We start from the raw sequence: 27,230 nt of genomic DNA, 5'->3' as shown, positions 1-27,230 counted from the left end.
ACTGTACACTTTCTACCCTATTCTTTTCATATGTTTTTGAAATATGGCAAGAAACAACCAATGTTTTCTTTAATGAAATCTTAAGCACTTTCTGCTCTGAAAATTCTGAAGCACTAGTGATCAATATCTTTCCTAGGCCAAACATATTACTTCCAGAAACATCATCAGATAATAGCTCTAAACATCCCCCCAAAGCACACATGAGCATACTTTTGGAAAATATTATTCCTTCATTCTGTCTTTGCTATCTCCCAGCATAAGAGACTGTGATTCCTCTGTACAGGCACAAAGGCATGAAAGACAGCACACGAGCTGGAAACTGGGAGGTCGCTCTGCAGCTCCCAGACACAATCTCTGATGCTATCATCTACAAAGCTTGTACCTTTCCTCTACAGAAACCTTCTAAAGACAATCTATTCCATTCATATTTAAGTTTTTCACCTGGATTAAAAGGTTGAATAGACCATCCTTTGAAAATGTCATGCATTTTGGAGTTGACAGGTTTATTTTTTCCGGCAATGGTCTTAACATCAGCTTTCTTATCTTCTAAACCTGGTACCTTCACGCAGTAATCCAGGAGCCCATTTGATCTCATTACTTCTGTGTATCCCCGCTCACAGCCGCAGACTCCTCTCTGGCAGATAAAAGGGAATTCAGCATTAAACCAAGCACTGCCCTCTCACAGAACAGTGCACACTGCAGGGAAAGCTTGAACAAACTGCAACGTATAACCTGCACACGCAAATTCACCACCACCAAACCAAACCAGCCAGCAACTGGTACCTGCGAGCCCGTCTCAGTACAAAAAAGCACAAATACGTTTGGGGAATTGGTTGAAAAAGAGTCAGTAATTACAGAGAAGTCCAACATATAAACATTTTCATCCCAACAGGTTTAACAACAGGAATCTGTGGCAAACTCCTCTTGTAAGTAACAATTTTCCCACTGACCCTGCTGGGCAATAGAACAGACAAACCAAAACCAATCCTCCTGCAGACCCAAACCCTCCTCACATGTTTCCACTCCAGTATTTCACAGGGCTATCTAAAATGAAGCTTTCTTATGACCAAATGTCCATTACCCTGGTTCAGACTAAGCAGTTTCTTCACGAGGCTTTTTAGAAGTCTGTGGTTTGCTAAATAGATACTCAGTTTTCTGGATTTCTATTTTAAAATGGCTTTTTATTATTGTTTTGATAAAATTGATAAAATTGTCTTATATCTGCAATGTCTGTCTGAGGGTCTGATACTTTGATCCAAACAGGTGATTGATGCTCCTTTAGCTCCTCTTTAACAAAAGTTTTAAACAGTCCCTTTTCTAAAGAACAGTACAACAGCACTCAATTAAAATTAAACCAAGAGGTTTAATTTTAAAATTAAAACCAAAACCCCTCCACTGAGCGAACCCAAACTTGCAACACCACACCGTTTGTGCAGGTTCATGGTTTTCTTTCAGGATGAAATTCCCACAACGTCCTCGAGGTGGTACCATGGACAAACTAAACTATCTTCCAAGTCCTGGAATGCAATCTAAGATGCAATCTGATTAAATCTTGCAGAGCTAATTTCCCAGCCCCGTTCTGCAGTGAGCAGATACCTGTGTGCAGTAGGAGAAGGGTTTTCTGCACGGCGGGCTGCAGTGCCGGACCTCGGCAGGCTTTGTCCGAAGAGGACACCCTCCTGCAAAAGAAAACACTGAGTGCCTTCACGGGCACGTTTCAAAATGTTTTTGTCATAGATCACCACAGTGTAAGAAGTGCTTGCCTGCTTATTTTATATAGTTAAATACTAGTCTATTAAGCACATTAACATAATATCTGTAGGCATCGCATTAATTAATTTGCCTTAACAAGGCAGGGAACTATTATCATACCCATCTTGTTAATGGAGAACAGAGATATACAGATTTAAGCAATTTGCCATTGGCCACATTGGCAGTTGGGGACAGAATCCAGAATTAGATGCAGATCTTCTGTGTCCTCATTAATGGCTTATCTACATAAAAAGACATAATCCACATAACGCCCTTGCCCATCCTCACTTGGGAAAGCCTGTGCTTCTATAGGAATAAAAACATATTAATGGGTTCTTAAATACTTGGCAACCTTTGCACATAAGACTTTTGTTATTATCCTAACTAGTCATTATAAATAGAACTAGACATGAACATCTGCGTTTTCCTTTCCACTCTCTCCTCATTTACCCTGTGCATATTGAAAGAGATCCCATGGACATGCAGCCCTACTGCCTTTGTCAATCTCACGGAGCTTCAAAGTTCTGACCATGAACTCCCCTTTTCATCCTTCACAGGTAGAATTTATAGGTCACAGCAACAGCAGGAATCTCACAGTTTGAGTGATTTGAGACTCCTGTGTTTTGAAAAGAAGAGGAGGTACAGAAGATGGGGTCTCTACCACGCGTGTGATGTTCTCTTCTCCTCTTCACAGTCACAGGCAGGTTGAACTGAGGGCTGTGCAAGCCAGCCCAGGCAGCCCTTTAGAATGTGCACACTCATTTCTTCCCATGACCAGCCAGACAGTAAGGGCAATTAGCCCAAATACTCCTGTGCAATATGTGTGTGATGCTGAGCTGACAGCAAGGCTGGTGAGCTCCCACCCACCTTCCCTACACACAGAAATCCAAACTGAAATTCTGGAAGAGCAAAGAAGGATGCCCAACTCCCTCTGAGCAACAGATGCAGAAGCAGAAAAGCCTCTGTGGAGACATTTCACTCACAAGTATGCAAGGCCATGTGGGGACATACCTGTGACATTGATTCCATCCGAGCGCTGGCACCACACCGTGCGCACGTTGTCCCGCCAAGGGCTGGTCTGCCACAGGTAGTCGTAACACTTCCCTCCTGCAACACCAACACCAGTTACTCCTCACCTTGCAGCCAGCCCAGGACAAACTCCTGGTGGGCAGGGAGCAGAGCTGTGACCCAGCTACCTGAGCAGGGCCGTGTTTCCATCTCCTGTCCCGAGCAGCTCTCCCGGCTCTCTGCAGCCTGCACCATGAAGGCTCTGGATCGAGACTGGCGCCCGGTGGGCTCAAAGCTCCTGCCACTGATGCAGGTGAGCTCACAGGAGCTCCACTCTGACCACTCTGTCAGGTGGCAGTCGCCTGCACATTGAAACAAGAAATCACAGGTTTTCAAAAAGAATTAGCCTTGAAGGGTAAGGATAAGGATAAGGCTAACCTAAGCATACATCAGCTTTAATATCCCTAGGATGTCTCTCTGTAGTAAACAATATTTGGATTTTCTGCTTCATGGCATATCTCATTTTCTCAAAAAACAAAGGAAGACTTTCTTAGATGGTCTAGGAACAGCAGACTGAGCATTTATCTGATCTGCTGAAGCACAGATTTGTGCTACAAGGCCTTACAGTACTCAGAACCATGGGAGCATGTCCACCTCAGACAGCTACCACAGGCAGAAAATTCACTGTGACCTTCCGAAGCCTTACCTGGGCAAGGCACAGAGCACGGTAACTGCAGCACACTTTCTTTCGATGGTAGCTCACCACATAATGCATTTTCTACTGGTTTGGATGTAGCAGAAACTGATGCATCATGCACTACACACGTGAGGTTGCGGACTTGCAATCCATCTCCACACTGCCCACCCTAGGGGATGGTGAAAGGGAACAGAGGCACACATCAATGGCTTAGCAAATGACAGAAGAAACACAGTTGATTCTATATGAAAAGTTTTCAAAGATACAAATTTGGTCTGCAACAGTATCCACAGTTATGAGAAGACAGATGGAGATCTCCTCTGTACACCTCTCCGCAGAGGTTGGAGGCAGGGGCAGGGCATGAAAGCATATCGTAGTCAAAGGTGTGGAAGAGGATGTATTCATAAAGGATTAATATCATCTTTGAGGTCTGCCCTTCATGCCTTTTACTCAAATTAATGAATTTACTGATTCTTAATTAGTGCCAAATTAGATGAGCACAGACATTTTGGGCTTCTCTTAAGAAGCCAAGACCAGGGCTTGCCCATAAGGAACAGACATTTCTTCTACCCTCCTCTGATGATACAGCCCAAGAAGAGGACTCACATGATTTAAACCCTGCAACAGCAAAAATCCTTACTGCACTGTGGGCTGTCTGTGTCATGTTCTAAAAGGAGTGACCAGATCTGGAGCAGAGACCACCAGTTCATGTCACACACTCTACCAAAACACCCAACCCACCAGCCATCACCTGTCAGCACTAAACTCCATTTGAACAAGAAAAAGGAGGCTCCATGTGGGCTACTCCATGCTCATCATCCCCGTCCTGAAATACCCTGGCAAGCACCAAACTACTGAAGAGAACATCCTTTAGTGGAAAATCAATATTCCTGGGCTAAAGTTATGATCAGGGACTGAGGATGCTCTGAGAGATGAAGCATTGAGGCTATTTCTGGAGAGTGGAATTGTTTCATTCCCATCCGATGAAGACCAGTGATGCTGTTGAGGTGCCTCATGTCTGCATGATGCCTTATGAACGCGCACCCGAAGCCTCGTGAAAACAGCACTTTAGAAAAATTCAGTAAACAAAACTCAAGAAGAAGGAAGAAACATTGCCTTTATATAACCAAGGGAAATGCTCCTTTGGATTTCTTGGCAGTGGATTCTTTTAAAATAATGGACTTCATCTGCAGAACAGAATGGCTCCTACTGAGTGCATTCATCCAGCAGCAGGTTTGCTAGCAGGAATCTCAAGAACGCCTCTCCTGCACACACCTGGCAGCTTCTGCATTCTCTCCCTCCTTTCTGTGCAGATCCACAATAAAAAAAACATAACTAGCTGGATTTAGAGCAACTGCTAATCTAAAGCATCTTAAAGAAGTATTAGTGTAGATTTAGTGTATGCAGCCAGATTCCAGGTTTTTAACACAGTGTTTCACTTTAGTCTGTGTGTAACTTACTGTTCTAAATTACTGTTTCACTGCAGAAACTTCTGTTGTGGTCTGAGATTAATGGTGTGTGAAAAACTCATGCAGCTGTCCACTGGGTTAGAGTGCTTAGAAATGGCTGGTGGGAACAGAAGATGAAGGGAGAATATTCTTGGGGGAAATGGGCACTAATCAAACTGCAGTATCTCCAGTTTGAAGTGACTCAAAGAACGACTAAATGACTGGGGAAGACAAGAAGAGTTTTCAAAAATATACTTCTTCTACTTCTTCTATATAATTATTTATATACATATCAATATATAAATAATAAGAATACTGAGAAATAAATAGGTCAAAACAATAAATTTTTTTCAGTATAACAGTTTCCACTATAAAAGGCCACAGGCAACACTCTCCATTTTTCTATCATACTATATTGGAGCTTCATTCATATTTTCTAATGTCTAGAATAAAAAAAAAAATACAAAACCCAAACCTATGAATTCTCAAAACAATCCCAAAGAGAAAGATTTGCTTTTTAACAGTGGCTCCCACCTGCTTTTTTTCTTTCAAGACCAGCAATGGGTATTTTCCAACCAACTGAACACACTTAAAATGTCACCCTGTCACTTACAGTAGGAGATGCTTTTTGGTATATCTGAAAAGGTCTTAAGCAATGCAGGAGCACTGCATTAACTTCCTTATCATCTTCAAAATTATTCATGTCCCCAAAATTATACATTTGAAGATCTAATCAACCGGTGTGGAACCAGAGAAAGTTTGTGCCAGCAATGGCACACTGAGGATGCAGGGAACAGCGCTAATCAGAGAAGAACTGCCAAGGAAACCATCACATATTCAATTCAGGGATCAATTCTCTGTTGTAAATGCTCTTCTCTGGAAGGTGTGATCCTCTGAGGTTTGCCTAGGACCAGGATTTGCCTCTTGTATCATGATCTCCTTGCCAGAAATATGTGGGAATTTGACTTCCACAAGGGATTCCTGCCATTTGTCTGCAAAAACTCCCATGCTGACCCTACTGAGAACACAGAACCCATGGTGGGTTTCCCCAACACAGGATGTATGTGCCCCTCCACCAGCACCTGCATGGAGCCTCCACCTCTCACCCTGCTGATCCTGATGGGAAAATGAGGAGAAGGTTTACTCCTCCTGTGTTGGACAGTCAGGAATCCCTGGAGTTCAGTAACACACTAATGTAAGGCAGCATCTCCACCAGCCTTCTCTCCATCACATCTGATGCTTCCACATCGAACACCCTAACAAGACAGGAGTAACAGCCCTAATGAGATGCTTCACCCAGATGTGCCTTGAAGAAAAGTTTTCCCTTTTTGGCTTTTACTGGGGTTCATGTGTTCACAATTATTTTAGGTAAAGAGTTGATTGGGCAATGCTTTCACAGGTTGATGAGCATTTAATCAGGTAAAAGTCACTCTAATGAGGGAGTGTTGTGTGATCACATTTAAGGGAGTGCTTTTAAAACCATTAGAAAGGAAAGGTTCTTAGTCTTTTTAGGAATGTCAGCCAGCTCGTGTTTGATAATGCCTGGCTATTCCACTTATATTCCCTTAATGGAAAAAATAATGAACAGTGTCAGACACTGCTAATTTTTTTCCCTTTTTTTTTTGAGCTAATCAGAGTAAACCACTTCAACTCTAGGAGGAAAATTGTCCTGTAACCCTTTAAAATTGGATGTACTGAGCAGTTCCTAAGTTCTGCACCCCTCTGAATGCAGGGGAAATGCCCCATGCTGCCACAGGTGTGCCTGGGATGTGTGCAATTACACACTGATTTCCATACTGTGACAATCAGCAACACGGAACACCTAGCAGGCTCTATTCCTAACCACAAAGACACCTCTAATTAGTCACATGAAGTCAATTTAGCATAAAATAGTCCTCCTACAACTAGGAATTGCAGTCTCAGTTATAATACAAGGAAAAAATATTTTAGCCTTATAATTAATTGTCCCATTTCTATTATTACAGGAAGACACTTTCACACCATGCATTATGGCTTTACCATACGATGCTTTACCTTATTTCACAAAGCATCCTTGAAAACAGGAATTCTGAAAGCTTTCTTTAGAGCACAGGCTTAAGCTTCTTTTCGGGTAAAGCACAGGAATAAATCACCCTGTATTTATGAACTACATTTAATTCCTAAGCACCTCATTAAAGAGAAGTGAACATGAATAGAATGGCTTCTCTCCAAAACAAAGCAAAGGGGAGAGAAACTGCTCTGTGGTAATTGAAGGAGAGAAGCAGGCTCTAACTCACTGAATGCAGGGATGGTATCTGGGTTACTGAACGCTGTGATTACTGGCTCTGAGCTGAAATTTAGCTGGGTTTGGGATGGGCACACTTTAATCTGCACAATGTGTTATTTATCTGGAGTAAGCCACAGCCTTAATTCAGCTTCCCTACTAATTTTTTTATCAGCTATGGTTGAAAGTCTCTTCCTTGATGCTTAAAAGAATCTGCTTATGTTAGCAAGACAAAATATCAGCTGATGCTATAATTTTGTTCTGTTTATGTTATACATATGTTTTACACATTTTATACATGCTGAGTACAGCACATATAAGGACCATATTCACATTAGCAGTTGCAATGAGTTGTTGATTAGAGAAAATATAAATATACTTCTGTTTTTCTGATCCTGGACTGTCACAATCCAGATTTAATTTGTGAAAACCTGAAAAAAATCTGGGTATTTATTATGCTACTCACAGATTCACTTCACATCCCTCCACCACTGAGAAACCACGTGGGTATTCAAGGCACTGGCAGAGCACAAATCACAAGGGATATGTGCCTTTATGTGCATTATTGGCTTCAATCTCCTACACAATATAATGTGGAGAAGCAGCCACAGATCTGGCCCAGGTCTTGTCCCCTGGGACCAGACAGGGCTCTATTCCACCACACTTCTCCTGCCTCCATCTCACCAAAGCCAGATTTAAGGAGGCTGATAAACCTCATTGTGAAAGATTCACCTCTGCTTAAACTGGGTTACCAACTAATACGTTTTAATATTGGAAATGTGATCTAACAGATAAGGAGAGAAGAAAAAGCATGGAGGGGAAGAAAAAGTCAATTCAAGCTTGATGGAAGTCATTGCCAGTGAAAAAATGATGACCCCAGTGCTGAGCAAAGGTGGCAGGCATAGGGACAGCACATGGGAACTGAATCCAGACATTTTTAGATCATTAAAAAGATAGCCAGGGTAAGGAAAAAGTAGAAACCAGCCCTTCACACAATAACTCACACTATTGTACTGGAGACCTGGGGGGGAAGACCTGCTGTACACTCCTTCAAAAAAAGAGGAAATAAAAAAAGATAAAAAAGGCTAAGCTGTCTTGATATCTAGTGCATCTATTTTCTTGTTAGAGATATTTTATGTAATTAAATTACAGGTCACCATGACTATGCCCAGTCAAACACATCCACTCCATAAATCCCCTACAGTAATTCCATGAGCTCGCAGTACTTCAACCCATATCACCTCTCATGAATGGCTGCTGATGGTTGGAAGATGAGGGACAGGGGTTCACCACTCCTGAACTTCCCCCTCTTCCCTGCAGACCTCCACCAGCCACAGACACACCCTGAGCCCACGACCAGCAATTAATCCCACAAAGTGACAATGGATTTTGCCGTTGACCCCGGGCAGGAGGAAGCTCTGGAGAAATTCCTACCTGGACCGTGCAGGGAGACCAGGGCCCCAGCAGCCAGCTGTAGCAGGGCTTCACTGGGCAGCTCCTGTGCTGGGTGAGCTGCTCCGGGCAGGGTCTGCCCTCGCCCGCCGCCCGCAGCACCACGGAGCGCCCACGCACCATCTGGCCTAGGACAGACAGCACACAGCCAGCAGAGACACAGCCAGGGAGAGAGAAAGGAGCAAAGAAAGACAGACTTTGTAATTTATCAGCATTCCTGGTTCATTTCCCAGCGCTAAAATCTGTTAAAAAAGCAATTAATTGGGAAGACTGTTTGGATAATAGGGATGCGATTGCTAAGTCTAAGAAATGCGGTCGCTGATATTTTCAAGCACACTTTTTAAACATGGTTTTGTATGTTTTCCAAATATAGTATTTGTTTATGCAACACATTTAAATACTTGACTAGATCCTGATTATTAAATATGACAGGAAAATAATTCCTATGGCAGCAGCATTTCTACCATTACACATTCAATATGTTTTCAGAGATTTTTAACAAATGAAATTTTCTTTTTATGAGCAATTATGTGGACCTAATTTGAAAACTGCAAACACTGTAGTGGCTATTACCGTCCATAACCACTTCTACCATTTCCATTAAAAAACCTATTTATTATTGGTGAAAACTTCTTCAGCCACTGAATGGAAAAAGCAATTATGGTACTACTTTTGAACTAATAAAACTGAATATATTCATTAAACTTACAGCAATTCCATTTCTGCCTCCTTTGCTGTCCATTTATGTCCAGGAATGTTTTCACTCAAAATGTTTCAATTAGAATTCCATCTCCAATTAAAAAGAAAAGTGGAAAAGAAAAAGCCCTTATGCAGTGGGATGCAGAAGATTGTGCTGGGGATAAAATTTCTGCCCTGTCTTTCAATATGTGTGGATTTGAGTCAAAAACTGAAAGGTCTGGGCAGTAAGGGCAGACAAATACAACAAGGCAGAGGCAAGTGGTAATTGCTAAGCCAGTGCAAAGGAAGAGATAAGGTGCTGTGCTGGAGCTCTCCCTTTTGGATCACCGCCCTTCAGCTGCTTTTGTGAGCAGAGGGGAGTCTGGAGGGGGAGCAAACACCCTGCAAAACAGGGAGGCTGCAATATCCAGCCAGATCCTTCTCCCAGCTATTTATGCACATGATTTTTAATTAAGGACACTGCAGGTGTAAGGCACCTGATATCTGTCATCATGACTATCCACAGAGCAAAACATTCTAGCAAATAAAAATGAAAAGCAGACACACATGGAAAAGGCACTGATGGATAACTTAGCAAGCTCTCTTACCTTTATTCCCTTGCTCTGACCCACTGAATTCTGTTTTTAAACACATTAAAACCAATTTTAAGACTTCTTCCTTTTCCAGTTTTAATCCCCCAGACCTGGGGAGTTTGTAACAGAAGTGGTGATAAAAGCTGTTACCCACATGACTGTGCCTTCAGCCATCACAGAATCACATACTTAGGAGGTGGAAAAAATCCTACCAGCTGAGAGGAAAGGAAGGAGGAAAGGAAAAAGGAAAGGAGAAGGAGGAGGAGAAGGATGGGAGAGGAGAGGACAGGACAGGGAAAAGGGAAAAGGGAAAAGGGAAAAGGAAAGGGAAAGGGAAGGGGAAAGGGAAAGGGAAAGGGAAAGGGAAAGGGAAAGGGAAAGGGAAAGGGAAAGGGAAAGGGGAAAGGGAAAGGGAAAGGGAAAGGGAAAGGGAAAGGGAAAGGGAAGGGGAAAGGGAAAGGGAAGGGGAAAGGGAAAGCTCCTGTTGTTTCCTGGGAGATCAGAGCAAGGGAAGAGGAATCTCCCAGCCTGCTGCTGGATGAACACCACAACAGCTCTCCCCAGCCCAAATGGCCAAAATTAGCTGTTCCCTCCTCCTCAAATTTGCCAAATTAGTCTTAATGCTGAATGCTGAGTGTTGGTGAGCAATAGAAAAGGCTTTTTGGGGAACAGTGGGAAGCCTGTGGCTGCAGGGCTCTGGGGCACCCTGCCAGGCACCAGCTCCATGCATGGAGCTAAGGAAAAGGAGGTCTCCTAAGGTTAAAAGATCCAATTTCATTAGAAGGGACTTGAAAGCCTGAAGCATTCATCAAGCTATTTTAATTAAGTAAATAATTTCCTATCGTACACTCTGTTTAACATGTTTCTAGCAATATGTAAATGGGAAGATCATTGAACAGAAAGAGGAATTAACAACTTTTCTTCCCATTTTGGTTTCCTACAGTTGGTTATCCAAACTACTGAAATTCACTACAGTCCCAGTGGTCAGGCTTGACTCAGTCTATCATTTTCTTTTAACACGGTGAATGAATAACTGAAGAAAGAAATTTCATTGAAACCTTTCTTTGCATAATGATTGCAGTGAGTTTCTTAAGGCTCCATTTTTTTTTTTTTACTTCAAAAAAATTATCTAGGTGCTTGATTACCACTCAAGTAGCAGAAAAACTCCATTTTTTATTTTTTAATGCCTTATCTTTTGCTGCCTATTCAGAACAGAATCTCACTGCATCTGAAATTAATTTGTTTCCAATACAAACTCTAGAAGAGTTAAAGCAATCCTAGTTATTTCTTTAATTTTCCTTTGACTTTTTCTCTAATTTTCGAATGAATTGGCCACATCTCTGATTCCTCTGCTCTGCAATGTTATGTGATACAAAAGTGTGCTGAAATTGAAAAGAAACATTTCTTCATATCCTCAAATTAGTTTTGAAAGGGAAAAAAACAAAAGAGGCCAGTCTTGTTAATGCTGGTCACTTAAAAATCTGTTTTGTGTCAGCAGCAAGAACTGCATCTCAGGAATATGGGATTATATTTTTAAATCAGAAGAGTAAGATAATTTTTTACCCCCCAAAAAATTCTTGCCATTACTTGCACTTTATCTCCACAAAGTGATGTGTCATGGTTGAAACCAAGAAGATTCAAATTCCTGCCACATTTCATCCCAGTCCCAATGACCAACATGTTGTAAGCAGTTCAGCGAGTTTGAGCAGAGCACACAAAACACAGCTCTATCAAGGAACCACAAGACCACAGCAGGGACCAAGTTACTGAAATAAGCCCTGGAGGTCAGATTAGGTCCAGTCACAAGCAAGTGGGGCAGGGGATAAATAAGGCTTTTCATCCCCTTCCCACTGCCAGGCCTCCAGCAGCACTGGGGCATCCCAGCAACATCTCCCACTGCCAGACTGGAGCTTGCCAAGTTTGAATAGCAGGGGAGAAAGCATCACAAGGAGCTCTTCTTCAGAAGGCAACACCAAAAATATTTTCCCAGATTGGTGATGATCCATGGAGGAATACACCAAGCAAATTTTTCTGTAGTGTGCATCCTTGTGCCCCTTCAATCCCACAGGTCACTCTGGTGCTGGGATTCACATCTCTGCAGCCTGCTATGGTCCTGGAGGTCTGAGGACTGAGTAAGGAATAGCAACATGGTAAATCCTGTCATTTATCTGATAAAGTCAGCTTTGTAAGTGGCAAAACACAGCTGTAGGTGGTTTTATACAGTTTAGCAGTCCTGCTGGAGACCTTGAGAGAAGCCATTGGGATTGGAAAACGTTTATGTAGAAAAATGCAGCATCCTCATGTATTCATTTGCCTTAACAAAGGAAACTCAATTTGCTGGGGATTATCCTTACCAAACATCTTTCCAGTAACTTTGGTTCAGGCCAGGGAAGCATCATCCATTAAAGCAGTTCCATACATCTTTTCATAGCTGTACAGCAACTGATATAAGGAACCTTATCTATAACCCAGTGTCAGCCTAAAGCCCTATCCAGCATCCTGAGCAGATGCTGCCCAGAACTACAGCTGCAACAGGCAAACATCAGTTACACATCTCCACAGGCTCAGCACAGGCAGGAAAGAGAGATCTGCTTTATTCATCATCATTCATAAAAATCAATATATTAGCCTTTGGCTGCTGTGCACCACGACTGTGTTAGATGCCAGCACCACATGCACAGCAGCATCACTTCATGTTTAAATGCATTATTTCATAAAATAACACCTGAGTGTTACCTCACTTTAAGGTACCACCCATTAAAATATATCACATCAAACTGTTACTGGAAAAAAACAGAATAAAGATGTTAGCAACAATCCTTGAGTAAAAAACCAGGTGAAAACACACATCCAGCAACACTAAATTTTGACCTGAATTATATTTAAATTATGTTTCTCTTTGAAGTCCTTTATGGTGCTTCTGCACACTCTCCAAAAAAAGCCAGAAACGCAAAATATTGTTGTGAGCTGACCCAGCAATGCTGCATTCCACTTGCTGTGAGTTATTTCTGCACCTAAGCCCTGCATTTTAGCTGTACCAAACACTGGGCAATTACTGGCAAAGGGAAGCAGTTATGAGTGTTTACTACAGCCAATTCCCACAGCTCATTTGTTGTCATCCTTTGTTTTTTCCTATCTAATTTGAGGCTCCATCCTACTCCCACAAATGCCCTTGAGAAACCCAGGGTGACTTCAAAGGTGTCACAGTCCATGACCCTTCTGGCTGGAAACCTTGCTGTGTTCGTCTGAGTGCACAAGTAAAATCTTCTCTGCTATTGTTATCATCCAGGAGTATTTACAACCCACTGGCACTCGGTGAAGCAGCTGGAGTGACACTGTCTGTGCTGTTGGAAACACACAAGGGCCACCACCACAGGATTGGTGCCAAGGTCACTCCACCAGGGATGTTTGGTCCAAAGTAGCTCCACGCTCCTGAGTTGATAGAGCAAAAGTCAGATCAGGACTGAGGCTGCAGGAAAAGAAAATGTGTGCTCTGAATAACCTGGATGCAGAGCACTTCCATTTCACTGATGCTCCTGCTTTGGCATGAGGTTCAGAAGTCTCTTGGGTCCTTGCAGAGTTGCCCAAGTGGTAGAGAAGGACTGAGCAAAACTTGGCTTCTTCATGACACAGTTTATAAGACAGTTTTCCTGGCTGCTTAGCTGCTGTAGGTTCACAGAAGAGTATCATCTCCAGGTTTTAAATCCAAGCTAAACAACAGCAGTAGGACAGTGGCCTGTACAAGACAGCTCTCACCAGCAGCATGGCAGGGTGTGATCTTTGAGGATCAGGGATGACCCATAAACCAGGCTGAGCTTGGGCTTGACTGTGTGGTTCAGGCATTCTCATTGAGGTTTGGCACCCAAAGCCAGGACACCCACTGGAAAGTCTCTTTCAGGAAGGCACAAATGTTTCCAGCTTTCCCCTGATTTAGGACATGAAGTAACTCCTTGTACTCATTGGCAGCTTTTTAACCAGTCTTTGGAATTTGCACAAGCATTTCAGGATCAGGGGCTGAATACAAGACACATCTTCACTCCAGTACCTCCTTTTGCAAACTATGCAATGTCAGAGCTCAGGATGAAAAACCTTCAGGTACTATATAGAGTGAGCTGCTCCTTGAGCATGCTAAAAGCCAGAAAAACATTGCAACCTGCTTTTGTACTGTACTTTGTTTAACTTAGTAAGTGATAGAACACTCAAAAAATTAAATTAAGTTTATTCAGCAACACAAGCATTAACAATCCGAAATGGATTTTAAAGGAAAAAAAAATTTGGAATTAATAGTACTCCCAGCGTGTTGTTGTTAAAACACTGTCCATGAATTATTCATTTCTGTTAAGAAAGCACTACTTCACAAATGGGCTAAAAGCTCAGCAAAGAAAGAACAGCACTAATCCAAATATTAAGCTTTTTCTGTAACACACTTTGATCTCTGGAATCCATCTGAAGGAATCATTTTATGGAAGTTAAGAGCTTTTTTCTTTTTGACCTTAAGTGAATTTGATTCAAATATACATTATGGCTTTTGAATCTTAAAGACCATTAGCTGTACATCTAATGCACATCAGAGGCCTGGGAAATAAAATCCCAAGCTTATTGAGAATAAAAACTTCAATGCATTTCCTCATGTCAATACTCAAAGGGTATTTTAAATCACATGAGTTGAAAAAGGTCCTAATCCTTTCACTTTTTGTATGCTGGTGAGCACTACTGGCTATAGACAGTCTTGCTGAAGGTACTGGGGTCATGTAAGTGTTAAGGGACCTGTGGATGCAAGATGGAGACAGAGCCATACACTAAATGATGAAAAATAGTCCTTGTGTGTTTTCCTCAATAGGATACAATTATATTCCTAAAAATTACTTCACCAGAGAATTTGTATTTACTTATTAATCTCTTCAGAATCTTTTAACACTGCCAAGCTCTTTGCTAGCTTTACATACTCCCCATCTCTGGGGTTAACAGTTGCTGTTACTGAATTATGAGAGTTTGAATTAATTAATAAATAATGCTCCAGACATCTGACTACTTTTTCCCTAAGCTGCATTTTTCACTTTAGAGTAATTTGAAAATAGCCTGCTTTTAAGCACCCACCACCTCAGGACCCTGAGAGTGTCCAAAACCACCTCTGAAGGATTCAGGTGTGGCTCAAGGCTCTCCCTGAGCTCTGCACCCCTACTCAGGGACTGCCTGAGCCCACCTGGGCCTGTGGGTGCAGTCTGTGCTGCCTTGCTGAGCTGTGGGGGGCAGGGGACAGGCAGGGACTCACCGCCGGCGCCACACGTGTGGGAGCACTGCGACCAGGCTGACCACGGGGAGAGCTGGCAGTCCACGGCACACCCCACCACGCACCGGCTGCTCGTGGGCACGGGCTTCTCCAGGTGCAGCTGTGACAGGGAACACAGGCATCAGCTTCCCCAGGCCCCAGCCACCTCCTGCCACAGCCAGGCACCCAAGCAAGAGCTGGCAGCAACTCTGCAGAGCACCACCATGGTGTTTATGAGGAGCTTTCCCAAGGGTGCAATGGGGGATTGTGGTTTCAGTGCTGAAGAGTTTCACATCTAAGCATCCCTCAGGGTTTGGGTCTCATTCCAAAAGGACAACCCTAGATTTCCAACAGCAGGACACAATCCCCTCCCTGGTCCCCAGCTTTGGGATGGTGCAGGGTTGGTAGCCATGGCCTGTGTGTTGGAGTCAAGGAGCGACAACACCCACGGACACCCCTCTGTTCCCCAAAGCCCCCAGCACCATACAAAACCTTTCCACCGTTTATGGGGAATGTCTTAGCGTGGATCAGGAGGCCCCCATCCATCTGGAACCCCAGGGTGTGTCCCAGCCTGCTCACCCTCTGGCACAGCTGCATGCTGACCGTGGCCCCGTCGCTGCGCCGGCAGCTCAGGAGGCGGCGGCGCCCGCCGTGGCCGCAGGTGGCATTGGCACCCAGCTGGCACCCGCTCCAGCCTGCAGACACAAAGCAAAGGGTGCACTGCTGCAGCTCAGCTTTACACTCAGCACAGAATCATACAATCACAGAATGGCTTGGAAGGGAACCCTAAAGATTGTGTAGCTTCAATCCTCTGCCGTGGCAGGGACACCTCCCCCTAGACCAGGTAGCTCAAAGCCCCATCCAGGCTGGCTTTGAAGCCCTGAACAGGGATGTTACCTTCACCCACAGCAGCACTTCCCATGTCAGGGCATCCCACAGCCAAGAACACCTCCCCACACAAAAGAAAGTTGTTCTCAGAGCCAGGCAAGCCTCAGAGGAGACACGCTCTCTCCACAGTCCCATACCGCATCCCGTGATGACACCGCTACATCAGAGTGCACATGCTGAACACTGATAAAGGCTATCAGCTCAATCCACTTGGCACAGGTACAAGGCTCTGTTGTCTGAAGTAAAATTCCACTTTGATAAAGCAGCTGGGGAAGTTTCTGAAGGGGAACTCTGGCTTAACCTGTTTTTGTCTCCAGGAAAAGCTATCCATTATTTAAAACTAAACTCTAATAGTCATGAAATAAAAGCAGTATTTCTAGTGGAAGGAAATTAATATCTTATTAAGTGTCTGAAATTATGTTGGTCGGAATACAACTGAACTGAAATAAGCTTTAAAACACCATTTAAAATAAACAAAAAGCATAACAGAAGCCACTAAAATTTCCATACACCACCAATAAATAAGAAGGATGAGAATAAAACCTATTACTTTGTGTCTTCCACCCCTGATAAACATGAACACATAAATGTTCTGCATTTCTGAAATGTGATGATAAAAAAGGCATCATCCTGCTGCCTGTGTTTCTAGGGCTTTTATTACAAACAGGCTGAGTTTATATTCATATATTTTATCTTGCTTTGTTCTCCCTTCCCACCAGCTCCCAAACTCCTCTTAGATCTCTCCTCTGTATGCCTTTCTCATTTATTTCAGCTGGTCAAAACAAAAGGAATTTTTCGGTTTTGTTTTGTTCATTTGTTTGCAACAGAACCAATTGCTTCTAAGGTCCTAAATAATGCATTTTGGTCTGAATATCCTATGCCCACTCATATAACTCATATTGCCTTCAAAGCAGATTTCTGTTGGTATTATTGGCTTCACCAGAACCACACAGATTTAATTGGAATTTTGTAATTAATTATGCTGATAACCCATTGAAAATCCCATTTAGCATGCTTTATTTCCAATGTACTCGCAACAACAACTTAAATACAGACATTGTGCATTTGTCCACTAATGTGTAAAAATGTAGGCATGTAATTAACTTTATTGAAACCAACAATGTCAAGACTTTAACCAACACCACAAGCAAACATAACTAAAAGCACATACTAAGGGTATATTGAAAATTTGTACTTACCTGTTAGGTTGTACTGGTACTGGAAGCAATTTTGATTAAGAATACATGGCTTCATTTGCGAAACTTCAGGGCAGGGCTTTGAACTGACAGGAGACCTCAGCACTTGCCGGGTTCGGGTTTGCATAATATTGGGGTCACACACCTGGACGGAGAAGGGATGGACAGTACAGAGACCCCAGTAAATCACACAAACATCACTGACCCCAAAAAACCACACAGACACCACAGACCAGGGCTGTTCACACACATCCACGGCCACATGGAGGCAGGATGCAATCCCACCCCTGTCCTAACTATACTTAAAAGCACATGAAAGAAAAGAAATATGGTTCAAAGTTAAGAATCCAAACTCATCCTTTATCCACCCAGATTTGGCTATTTTAGCCCTGCTATACTATATTTTCCATGTTTTTTGATAAAGATCCTTGGGGACATTGGGACAAAGATTGTGCCACTTTGCTGTGCCCTGCTTTGCATCTCCTTCCAAGGCTTCCAGTAAAATGCCACAGTACTGAATAACAGGACAGGATTTTTGTCACAATTAATGCATTTTTAAGTAGCATCTGATGTTACAGCAAAGCACTCATTTCAAAAAGGACATTTGTAATTGCATATCAGTTATGATGCTGACAGGATGAGGTGACTTTTCAGAGATACCAAATACTGATGTCCAGCTGCCTATAAACCAGGATTTGCTTGTTTATATTTTCACAGGAATATGAAGCAACCGAGGCAGGTTTTCATTTCTATTTGTGCATCACAGGCATAAAAACTGTTTGTTTTTAGCAGCCCTTGATCCTCACTCTCATAGCACTGCAGCACAGAGCTATTCTCCCACAAGCCAGTAACAGGAATAGGTGAGTGGAGCTGGTCACAGCAAACCTAATGGAAATAAATCCCTTATTAAAAGTATTCACCACCATTTATTGAACAAGATGACCCATTTAATTCCTAACAGTTTCTCATTAGGATTGCTCAGGAACAGCAAAGAGAACAAAACAAAAAAATCCCAGAACAATGCACGTAGAACCACATTTTCATAAATGCTTGGGGATTTAAAACATGATTTTTCTACAAAGTACTATAATTACAAAAAATAACTAACAGTTTAAAACCACGGGCTTATTACCATGCAACAAACAGCCTGCAAACACTGAACACTGCACGGGTGGAAGTGTGGATAATTCCTGCATTGTGAATATTAAAGGGAAATTTAATGGCCTTGCAGCATAAATCTGGATCTCAGGCTGCTGTAAACTGGATTAGCTGCACAGATGACAGCAAAACTGAACAGAATAAACATCAGAACAAATGGGAAAAAAGTCTGTTCTGGTCTTAAAATACATTGTCGGGGCCTATTTCCTTATGTTTACACTACATGAAGGAAAATCCATTACATTTTTATTGCTGACACACACCTTGTCAAATCATTTTAAATGGTAATCTTATTTGAATACCCTTGGTCAGCTAAAATACCCAATTGTTTCTAATTATCTGAAAATTAAACCTATGCTAAGTGTTTACCAATAGTTTACTGCCTTTTTCACAACTAATCTGATTGTTCATTCTCACAACTAACACTAATAACTTAAATGATTTGCCAATAAAGCAAAATGACTAAGGAAAAAAAATCAAAGCATGTATCTCAGCAGCTACTCCTAATTAATGTTTCTCTGAATTATGTTACCAAGGGGGAAAAAAAAAATCAATGGATGCTGTGACAGAAGCTGTCTGTGCCAGCTCAGAAAGACCAGCTTTTGCTCCCTTTAAAATAAGAACCTGCAGACAGAAAATATGCCTCATTTGTAGATAAGTAAATTCTTTTAATAAAATAGCATTTTTTCCCTGTCTAGCACAGCCCCCGTTGTGCTCCATTATAGGACATTGCTGCAGCCCAGTGCTGTCATAGAGCCCCAGAGCTTTCCTGGCTGGCAGGACCATTTTCCCTCTCAGATTTCCTCCTGGTAGGCAGCAGAGCAGTCTAACAGGTCAAAATCTATCTGGTGTTTGCCAGGATCCAAACAAACAACTGGTTTGCTGATGCTCTGAAGCCAGAATTCTCACTGTGCTGATGAGCCATGGGGCTCAGAAGCCAGAGCTGATGCAATAAGCCCCCCACTTTTACTGGTTTTGAATAATAAGGAATGTCTGTAGGAAAAGCATTCATTTAATCAAGCTGAGGACATGGGAAACATACAAAAATTGGAAGTTGGCAAACTGTAACTAATATCCTGTAATATTATTTGTTGAATTTCTCTTAACGTCAATTGAGAAGTCAATTTAGTTTTATAATTGATTTTCTGCCCTTGCTCTTTCAAGTTAACCATGTAAAAAACTGAGCCAAATATATATGGAACTGAGTAAGCAGCAGGAGGGAATGACTTGCAAAGAAAAAGATGAAAGCTGGAATTTTCAAAGGAGCAAGAGGGAGCTGAGTATCCAGCTACCCTGAAATCTCAATGGGCTTGGGTGCACGGTTCCTGCAGGACCCCTCCAAAAACCCAGGCTGGAAAAAAAAATCAAATATTTATGGCATAGCAAAGGTTGGGGAATGGATTGGCAGACTCGATGTTATTAGGGGATGCAAACAGTGGAAGTAAAGAAGAGGAATTGTTGCCAGTGGAGAGATGCTGAGGGTACTAACAAGCAATGCCAAGGGGCATGTCTAGTCCTGAATGTGGATCTTAGAAAATACTGAGAGCAAAACCAATCACCATCAATGGCAAATCACAGGCTTAGGAGGCAGGACAGAAATGGCAGCCATCAATTTAGAGAAAACGCAGCAAAAGAAAGAAATATTTCATGAGTACCTAAAGTAAGAAATTACCATGGGATTAAGATTTAAGCAGGATAACAGGCTGATTCTGAATAGTCTCACAAATGAAGAAAATGACAAAACTAATTTGACTGCTCAAGTAATCTTCCATACAAAACAGTGAAGGTGCCATTCAGGTACATGGATCAAGGGTGGGTCTGCCCAAGGGATCCAAGTTTCTAATCACAAGCATGTATGAGTCTACAGTTTCTGGGGTTTTAAATAAATAAAGCCCACTGTGATTCAGCAATGTTTTCCTGAGTATCTTCATTTACAACTCCTCTCTTCCCGCCGAGTGGATGCTACACTTCCAAAGACATTATTTTACTTTCTACTGCTCTATTAGTAACTAGTGCTTTCACTGATGACAGATGAAGCTTTTAAAATTATTTTTTACATTAAGTCAGCCATTACCTTCTGTAAGGCTACTGCAACTGGTTTGTGCTCAGCATCAGCCAACACAGTGGAAGCATTAGGAAAGGCAGGTGCCAATAACAGATGTGTTCAGGAGTGGGAGTTTGACTTGTATTCCTGAGATCATCTCTTTATGCTCATCATACTTACTTTATGCCTGTGGTTATAAATCCCTTAACTGGTTTCCATAGTTGGGAGAATTTGGAATGTAACCATGGGATAGAAATGGGTGTAACACCTATTCTGGGAAACTGAAACCCTCTTCTGACACCACCCAGACTAGGAATAAAAATTTATGGATCAAGGAAGGACAATGATTATGGGTGCCCACTGGCCATAAATAATGGGAGAGGAAACAAGTCCTAAGAAATGGAGGCAGCTGTGGTGCATGGAGGTGGAAGGTCAGAGGCCTGGAGACCTCTATGCACCTTCAAGGTCAGGTGCAGAGCAGTTTGGCTGATAAGTTTTCCAGACTATGTTGCTTGTTCAGATTCTTTGTTCATGACTGTAAGCAATGGGGTTGGTAATTCTGCCATATACATCCTTTGGAACTGGTAACAGGAACAGAATTAATTTCTTTATGAAAATAATAATGGGGTGCCACCTCAGGTGGCACATCAACAGCCTACAGCAGTAGGATGTCATACACAGACAGTAGGGTTCTTTATGGGTATAACTGTACTGTTCCAGCCTACTTGATAGTATTAAACCTTACCATTTCCATTATTCTTTTCCATATAGTGTGAAAAAGTTGAGCTAAAGCCACAGATCCACAGGTGAGATTATATAAACCACTACAGAAACAAAATATGCTGAAGCAATGAGAAGTCCATAAAATGTTAAGGCCGGAATAAATCAGAGTTTTTCTCAAAGGACCGTTTAGAAACTATAACAGCCATCTTGGTTCTATGGGGAAATTTCTGGCACTATTGACTACTGCATTTTAAAATATTTCTTTTAGCCAAAGCTATTTTTTCACCATGACCACTTGTCACTATTTAAAGCTAACATAAAAAGTGAGGGACAAAACCCCACACAAAGGATGCACCCAGCCTTTGCTTCAGACAATCACAGAACTGACAAAGCACAGAAGTTTGTTCTGGAAGAGAAGGCTATAAAATAAAATAAAGCTGCAAGGTTATGAAACTAAGTTCCAGTCTAAGAGCTGTTAACATATCACACATTAGTATACACTATTAGACCCTCTTTGGGATGGAATTTAAGAGCTGTTCATTGATCCAGGCTCTCATATGCATCATAATTGTACAGCACAGAGGCTGTAACCCATTACAGGGCCCTTTAAGCTGTTTAATTTATCAAGCAGCTTGTATAATGCATCCTTCACTATAAATAGCTGGCTGCATTATTCTTAACTGGCTATTCATAAGCAAGCATACAACCTTAAAATAAGGTAAATGCAAAGGCAGCAACCGTATTTGACTATTTTTAACAGAGCAATGAACCATTACACTGTTCATGCCAGTGTGGATGTTTTGTAACAATTTAACAAGCCATTTACAATAACACGAGCAGTCTTTTGAAATGAAAATGCATTTGCATAAATTTTCTTTTTCAGATGCATCCAGGTTCTGAAACCTTGCCTGCCTCCACACAGAATCGTTACTTAAATCACTTAAAAAATGTGATTGTTAACAAAGATTAATAAAAATAAAACGATGAATATAAAAAATGCAGCAGTTACCCACTTTTTTTGACAAAGACATACAAAAACATCCAAGTCACAGGTATGCATAAGGAGCAGGGCATGTTCTTCCAAAAAAGCCTTGACCAGCATAATCCTCATGCTTGATTTGAATATATTATCTCTTGGGCTAGAAAGAGCTCTGTGCAAGCCTCACTCTTCAGCACAGCCTTCACACTGCAGCTCCTCCACCAAACTTACATGCCAAGCCCAGAGAGGTTGGGGACTTTCCTCTGGAGATATCCAAAAAGCTGTTTGAGGACACAATTCTGAGGAATGTGTTCTGGGGAATCCTGCTTGAAAAGAAAGGACCAGATCACCTCCAGTGGTCCCTTCCAACCTCGCCTGTTCTCTGTTCAGGCACCAGTTGTGATGGAGGCTTTCATAATCCACACAGTGACTCCCAGAGTCTACAGGACTCCACAATTTCCCTTCCAGTTGGTATTTCCAAACTGCAACAGCTCCAGCTTGCATCGACAAGGAAAGTCACTGCAGAGCTGGGAGCTCTGTGGATCACTTGGTGACACTTTTAATCCGGTCACTTGTGGGTGTCCCACTCCCCCCGTGGATTCCAGGGAATAATAACTCAATTGTCGCGAGTCCCGAGCGCGGCACATCGCCATCGATCCATGAGGAAAACGCTCGCTGAAATGGAGACAGCTGCTCTCACTCACCACACACGCAACCTCCTATAATTAACTAATTTCAGACCTCTTGGAATTAGCTGCTAGAAATGCCAACAGCTGAGACAAGCAAGGAGGCCACTCCAATCCACACCGGGAGCTGCGACAGCCATCCGCCGACAGAGAGCTAACGAAATAGATTTGAGGTAATTATTTCAGGGACTTGTAGCACCACTCGCATATTAACTCTTTTTAAGAATGCTTTGATGAATTCAATTGAAGTCAATTAATTACATTTCCAAGTCAGATGAATACAAAGTCGAGGCGCCACAGGAAGTGTGTGTTATTCCATCACTGAATATGTAACAGAGATGACAGGATTTCACTTCCCAGATTGTTTAGCTGGGTCTTTGAGCAATCAAGTGATGATGTCTGACTGAACAGGCTATTGTCCCTGGAACAAATATGAAATCTCTTAAGCAAAATGCAAGTCAACCTAATTTCCTTCTGGGTTTTTGTAGTTTTTTTTTTCCTTGTTATTTTTGGCTTTTTTGTTATTGTTTTTAACTAGCAAGCTTCAAACTGTTATGTTAAATGACTTTAAAGCTTAATATTTAAGTCACTTGGATGTTACTTAGTGACAAAGAACAAAACATTACAAGCCAAAAAAATAGTCTTCAACCACAGGGAAAACCATTTTGAATTTACTTCTCTCAGTAGAAAAAGTGAGCACAATAGGGAAGATTTAATTCAGTTACTATGCAATTCTTGGATCCAGTAGAGAGACAAAGCCTCAAAGCAACCTTGAGGCATTGTATTTCTGACAGCTTCATTTCTGACCGTTAGATGAAACATTAAAATTTACCTTTGTGTAGCAGTGTTAAATAGCACCATAATCAAGATGCAAAATAAGTAATTCAGTTGAAAAACACACATAAAAGAATTGTGGGAGCATCTGAAATTATAAAAGACCACAAAAGTGTTTAAAAGCAAAAGGGAAATGCAGCCAAAAAAGGTAGAACAAATACAATGTTTTAGCAGAAAAAAGTATTGAAGAAAATACCTTCCATTGACAAAGCAGTCGCCACCTTTATGACTCATTGATTTCAACACGATTCAAGATCATTTACCATCCTGAAAGTGGAAAACTCACATGGGAAGAATATTGCTACAAGATAAAACCAAGTAATACCCTAGAAAGTATCCAGAGTACAATGACATATTGACAAAGGTACAACGGATAATCTAAAAGGTCTTTTTATATTCAGCTGATAAGAGTTAGTTATTCTGCTATCAGGAGGAATTTATTATCAACATTGTAAAACACGAGCAGAACACCAAAGCGACTGGAAAAGAATTCTCACCTGACCAAAATCTTAGGTAAATATCTCAAATCAAAAAGCTCCTCAGGCAAAGATGAGGCTGAAATTGTGATCGTTCATTTTTTACAAACTAGAATTTGTCAAGTTTCATAAATCCTCTTTATCTCCAGCAAGCCAAACATGACCAGAGCTACAGGAAGACTTCCTGGAATGGTCCTTGGCAGCTGCCTCATGAGTGCTATGACTAAAAGAGTGCCAACTATTGTGGTATGAAATGTAAATGTGCTTGAAATAGAGCAGCCAGGATGCACAGTTTTGCTTTTTCATTACAATACAATGTGATCTTCCAAATTTTCATTATAATATGATGTGATCTTCCAAATTTTTTGAAATTTTTGAGTTCCTCGACTCACAGCTGTCCTAATTGACCACCTTTCCTAGTGGCTCAGGAGATGGAAGGTTCATTAATCACCCTGGTGCCGGCAGTGCCTCACTCCAGCCGCCACGATTCCCTCAATCCCTGCCCCACACCCACCAAAGACACACCAGTGGCACAGCACAGCCATTCTGCACTAACAGCAAGCCCAGCACTCGCCTTGGAGATGTGGAGCATGTGCAGCCTGGGAGGGACTGTGCTGTGTGGTTCCCTCTCAAAACCCACCACAAATAGCCAGAGTAGCTGTAAAAGGGAGACAGCACTGCAGTAAACTCATCAAAGGGAGGGTTTCATTTGCCCATAAAACTTCAAGCTGTTTATTTTCTTGTATCTGGACAGAACTATGGGAACACATGCTCCATCAGCACACAGTCATCTCAGTTTCACAACAAAGCATTGCAGAACAGCTTGTGAAAACATATTGTTCAGTTAATTGCATTGGCATGCAGATGCCCTCACATTTATGAATTAACATCCACCATGGCAAAGGGATGTACAAGGAGACACAGGGACTGTGGCATGCAGCCCTGTGCCTGCCAAGAGATGTGCCGCCTGATGGAGTGCAGCCCATGAGCTCTGGGCTTCCCTTTCCTGCTTCTGTGGGCTATGGAGGCTTCACTATTGCCAAAAAAAAGGAGCCTTCAGGCAAAAAGCCTGTGTATCTTAAGGATATGAGGGTGCTTAAAGCTTCAAGCAGTCCCACATAACCAACAGACTGCCACCAAGGCACCTGAGAGACTCCCAAGAGCTTCAGGGATCTCTGCATCAGTTCACTGCATGTGAAAATGAAGAAAATCCATGCCTGGAAAAGTCAAAGAAACGGCCCAACCACAGTGGGACTCTGAAAGGTATCCAAGCATTTGTATGGGTTGCAAGAGTGTTATACTTCATCAAAGGCATGCTGCTCAGGAGGAGGTGAACGCAGGAAATGAAACACAAGATTTTATTTGACATGTTCTTACCGAGTATATTGATACGCTACACAAAATATTATGGAAGGAAATTACCTGTGTCAGCACTGGTATAAATACCTGTCCAATAACCACTCAACTTTTGGTAATGGCCCTGTTAACACGGGGGCAATGAATATGTGTTTGTCACTTAAATACATCAAGCAAGTCTATTAAAAAACCCCTCTGAGATTAAACCCGGCACCTATTTCAACACTGATCGGGGAGAAACAATAGATCTGAAGTCACGTGGTTTGAGGCCAGAGGCTTTTCATAACACAGAATTTGCAACTTCTTTCCATCTTGCACACTTAGGAAAACACAGAGCACTTCACAGTGGCTTGAATGCCTGCATAATTCACAAAGTTTTGAGTATTTCATGACATGACAAATTGTTCAGGCACCTTGCTGTCATACTCTTCTGCTGCTGCTGCCTCAAATTTTCCCCCAAGTGTTTGAGGAGGAGGAAACACTGGACAGAAATAGTGTGTGTTGGGAGGAGAGAGCTGTCATTCCTTGAGGACTAGGACCTGTCCAGAGGAGTGTTACCCCCAGGTTTTACCAGCAGGTTGTTATGGCAGTCATGTACCATTGAAAGAGGTCTCCCCTGCAAACACTTCCTATGGCATTCACCAGCTGGAATACTGTCCCTTCACCCACTCTGCTTGTGTGGGCCCTCTCCCATAGCAGACCAAGGGGAAGGATGTGTTGAATCAACTGTCACAGTAATAACTATCTGTTTCACTAACCAACTTTCTATAGCTCTGTCTCTGTAGAGACATAAATATCTCCAGATTCAACATGCTGGCAGGATCTATTAAGCCTGACATCCCTCAGAAAATAATTTACTTTCCTGGAAAATAACTAGGCCATGAAATAGTTGAAGGAGAAGTGAAGACTGCTGCGTGAGGAACACTGCCAGGGACACGGGCAGGAGAGCCTACCTGTGGACACGGGCTCCACTGTCCCCAGTCAGACACTGCACACTCACTGGGACAGTACAAGGTACACTTCTGCACTGCCTCTGGGACCTCAGCCTGACTGCACAGAGCGTTGGGCACAGTCTCCACGCCGTGGTCCTCAGCAGTGCCCACACACCTACACAGAAAGCACACAATTTAATTAGAGTATCACAGGCACGAGGGGTATCAACAAGTTTTCTCCACCCCATACAGGACATAGACATGACAACAGATACAAGCAGCATGGCTGGCCAAAAAATGAAACTAATATGCTTATGCAAATGGAAATCAGCTACGTGCACAACATGCTTTTGTTACTTCATACAGAGGGATTTTAACTTTGATCGGCTGACAAAGGAGCAAACAGAAAGTGACAACCAGCGAGAACAAATCTTAGTGCTCCTGCTAGTAACATCTGAACATTTGGAAATAACTCAGCATTTCCCCATGCCTGGGGAATGAATATTCAGTAATAATGAATGCCACTCTGGTGGCATGCAGTGCTATTACTTGGGGAAAATGTTAGCAAATCAAAATATGGAGGCTTTGCACCTCAGGGAGCTTTATGTATACATGGTATTTAGGTTGAAGAATACTAATTTAAATATCATGCCGTGTTCCTGAAAAACCAAGGCTGCATCTCTGAAATGTTTTTCCTGTAAACCATGGCACATAAACACATGTTTCTTTTCATTTGCAATACACTGGACTCAGCAACACACTCACTGTCAGATGGCCAGATATTGCAGCTTTATGCAA

The 27,230-nt window shown here is 42.2% G+C and overlaps 1 protein-coding gene across 2 annotated transcripts in view; it reads right to left on the bottom strand.

Moving 5' to 3' along the window:
- THSD7B (thrombospondin type 1 domain containing 7B) overlaps window positions 1-27,230 on the bottom strand; it is a 298,626-nt gene that overhangs the window by 5,789 nt on the left and 265,607 nt on the right. For both annotated transcript variants that reach the window (XM_030952035.1, XM_030952034.1), the window contains exons 18-27: window positions 26,454-26,607; window positions 17,248-17,389; window positions 15,740-15,855; window positions 15,164-15,281; window positions 8,603-8,748; window positions 3,467-3,626; window positions 2,949-3,122; window positions 2,764-2,859; window positions 1,597-1,679; window positions 442-634 (exon numbers count right to left, since the gene is read on the bottom strand). In XM_030952035.1, coding sequence (XP_030807895.1) covers window positions 442-634; window positions 1,597-1,679; window positions 2,764-2,859; window positions 2,949-3,122; window positions 3,467-3,626; window positions 8,603-8,748; window positions 15,164-15,281; window positions 15,740-15,855; window positions 17,248-17,389; window positions 26,454-26,607 — 1,382 coding nt within the window. The remainder of the gene's footprint in view (window positions 1-441; window positions 635-1,596; window positions 1,680-2,763; window positions 2,860-2,948; window positions 3,123-3,466; window positions 3,627-8,602; window positions 8,749-15,163; window positions 15,282-15,739; window positions 15,856-17,247; window positions 17,390-26,453; window positions 26,608-27,230) is intronic.

The sequence above is a fragment of the Camarhynchus parvulus genome, chromosome 7 (assembly GCF_901933205.1).
Source record: "Camarhynchus parvulus chromosome 7, STF_HiC, whole genome shotgun sequence".
NCBI classification, from domain to species: Eukaryota; Metazoa; Chordata; class Aves; order Passeriformes; family Thraupidae; genus Camarhynchus; species Camarhynchus parvulus.
The sequence above is the reverse complement of the archived record's forward strand: the minus strand, read 5'-3'. Positions and strand labels throughout refer to the sequence as shown.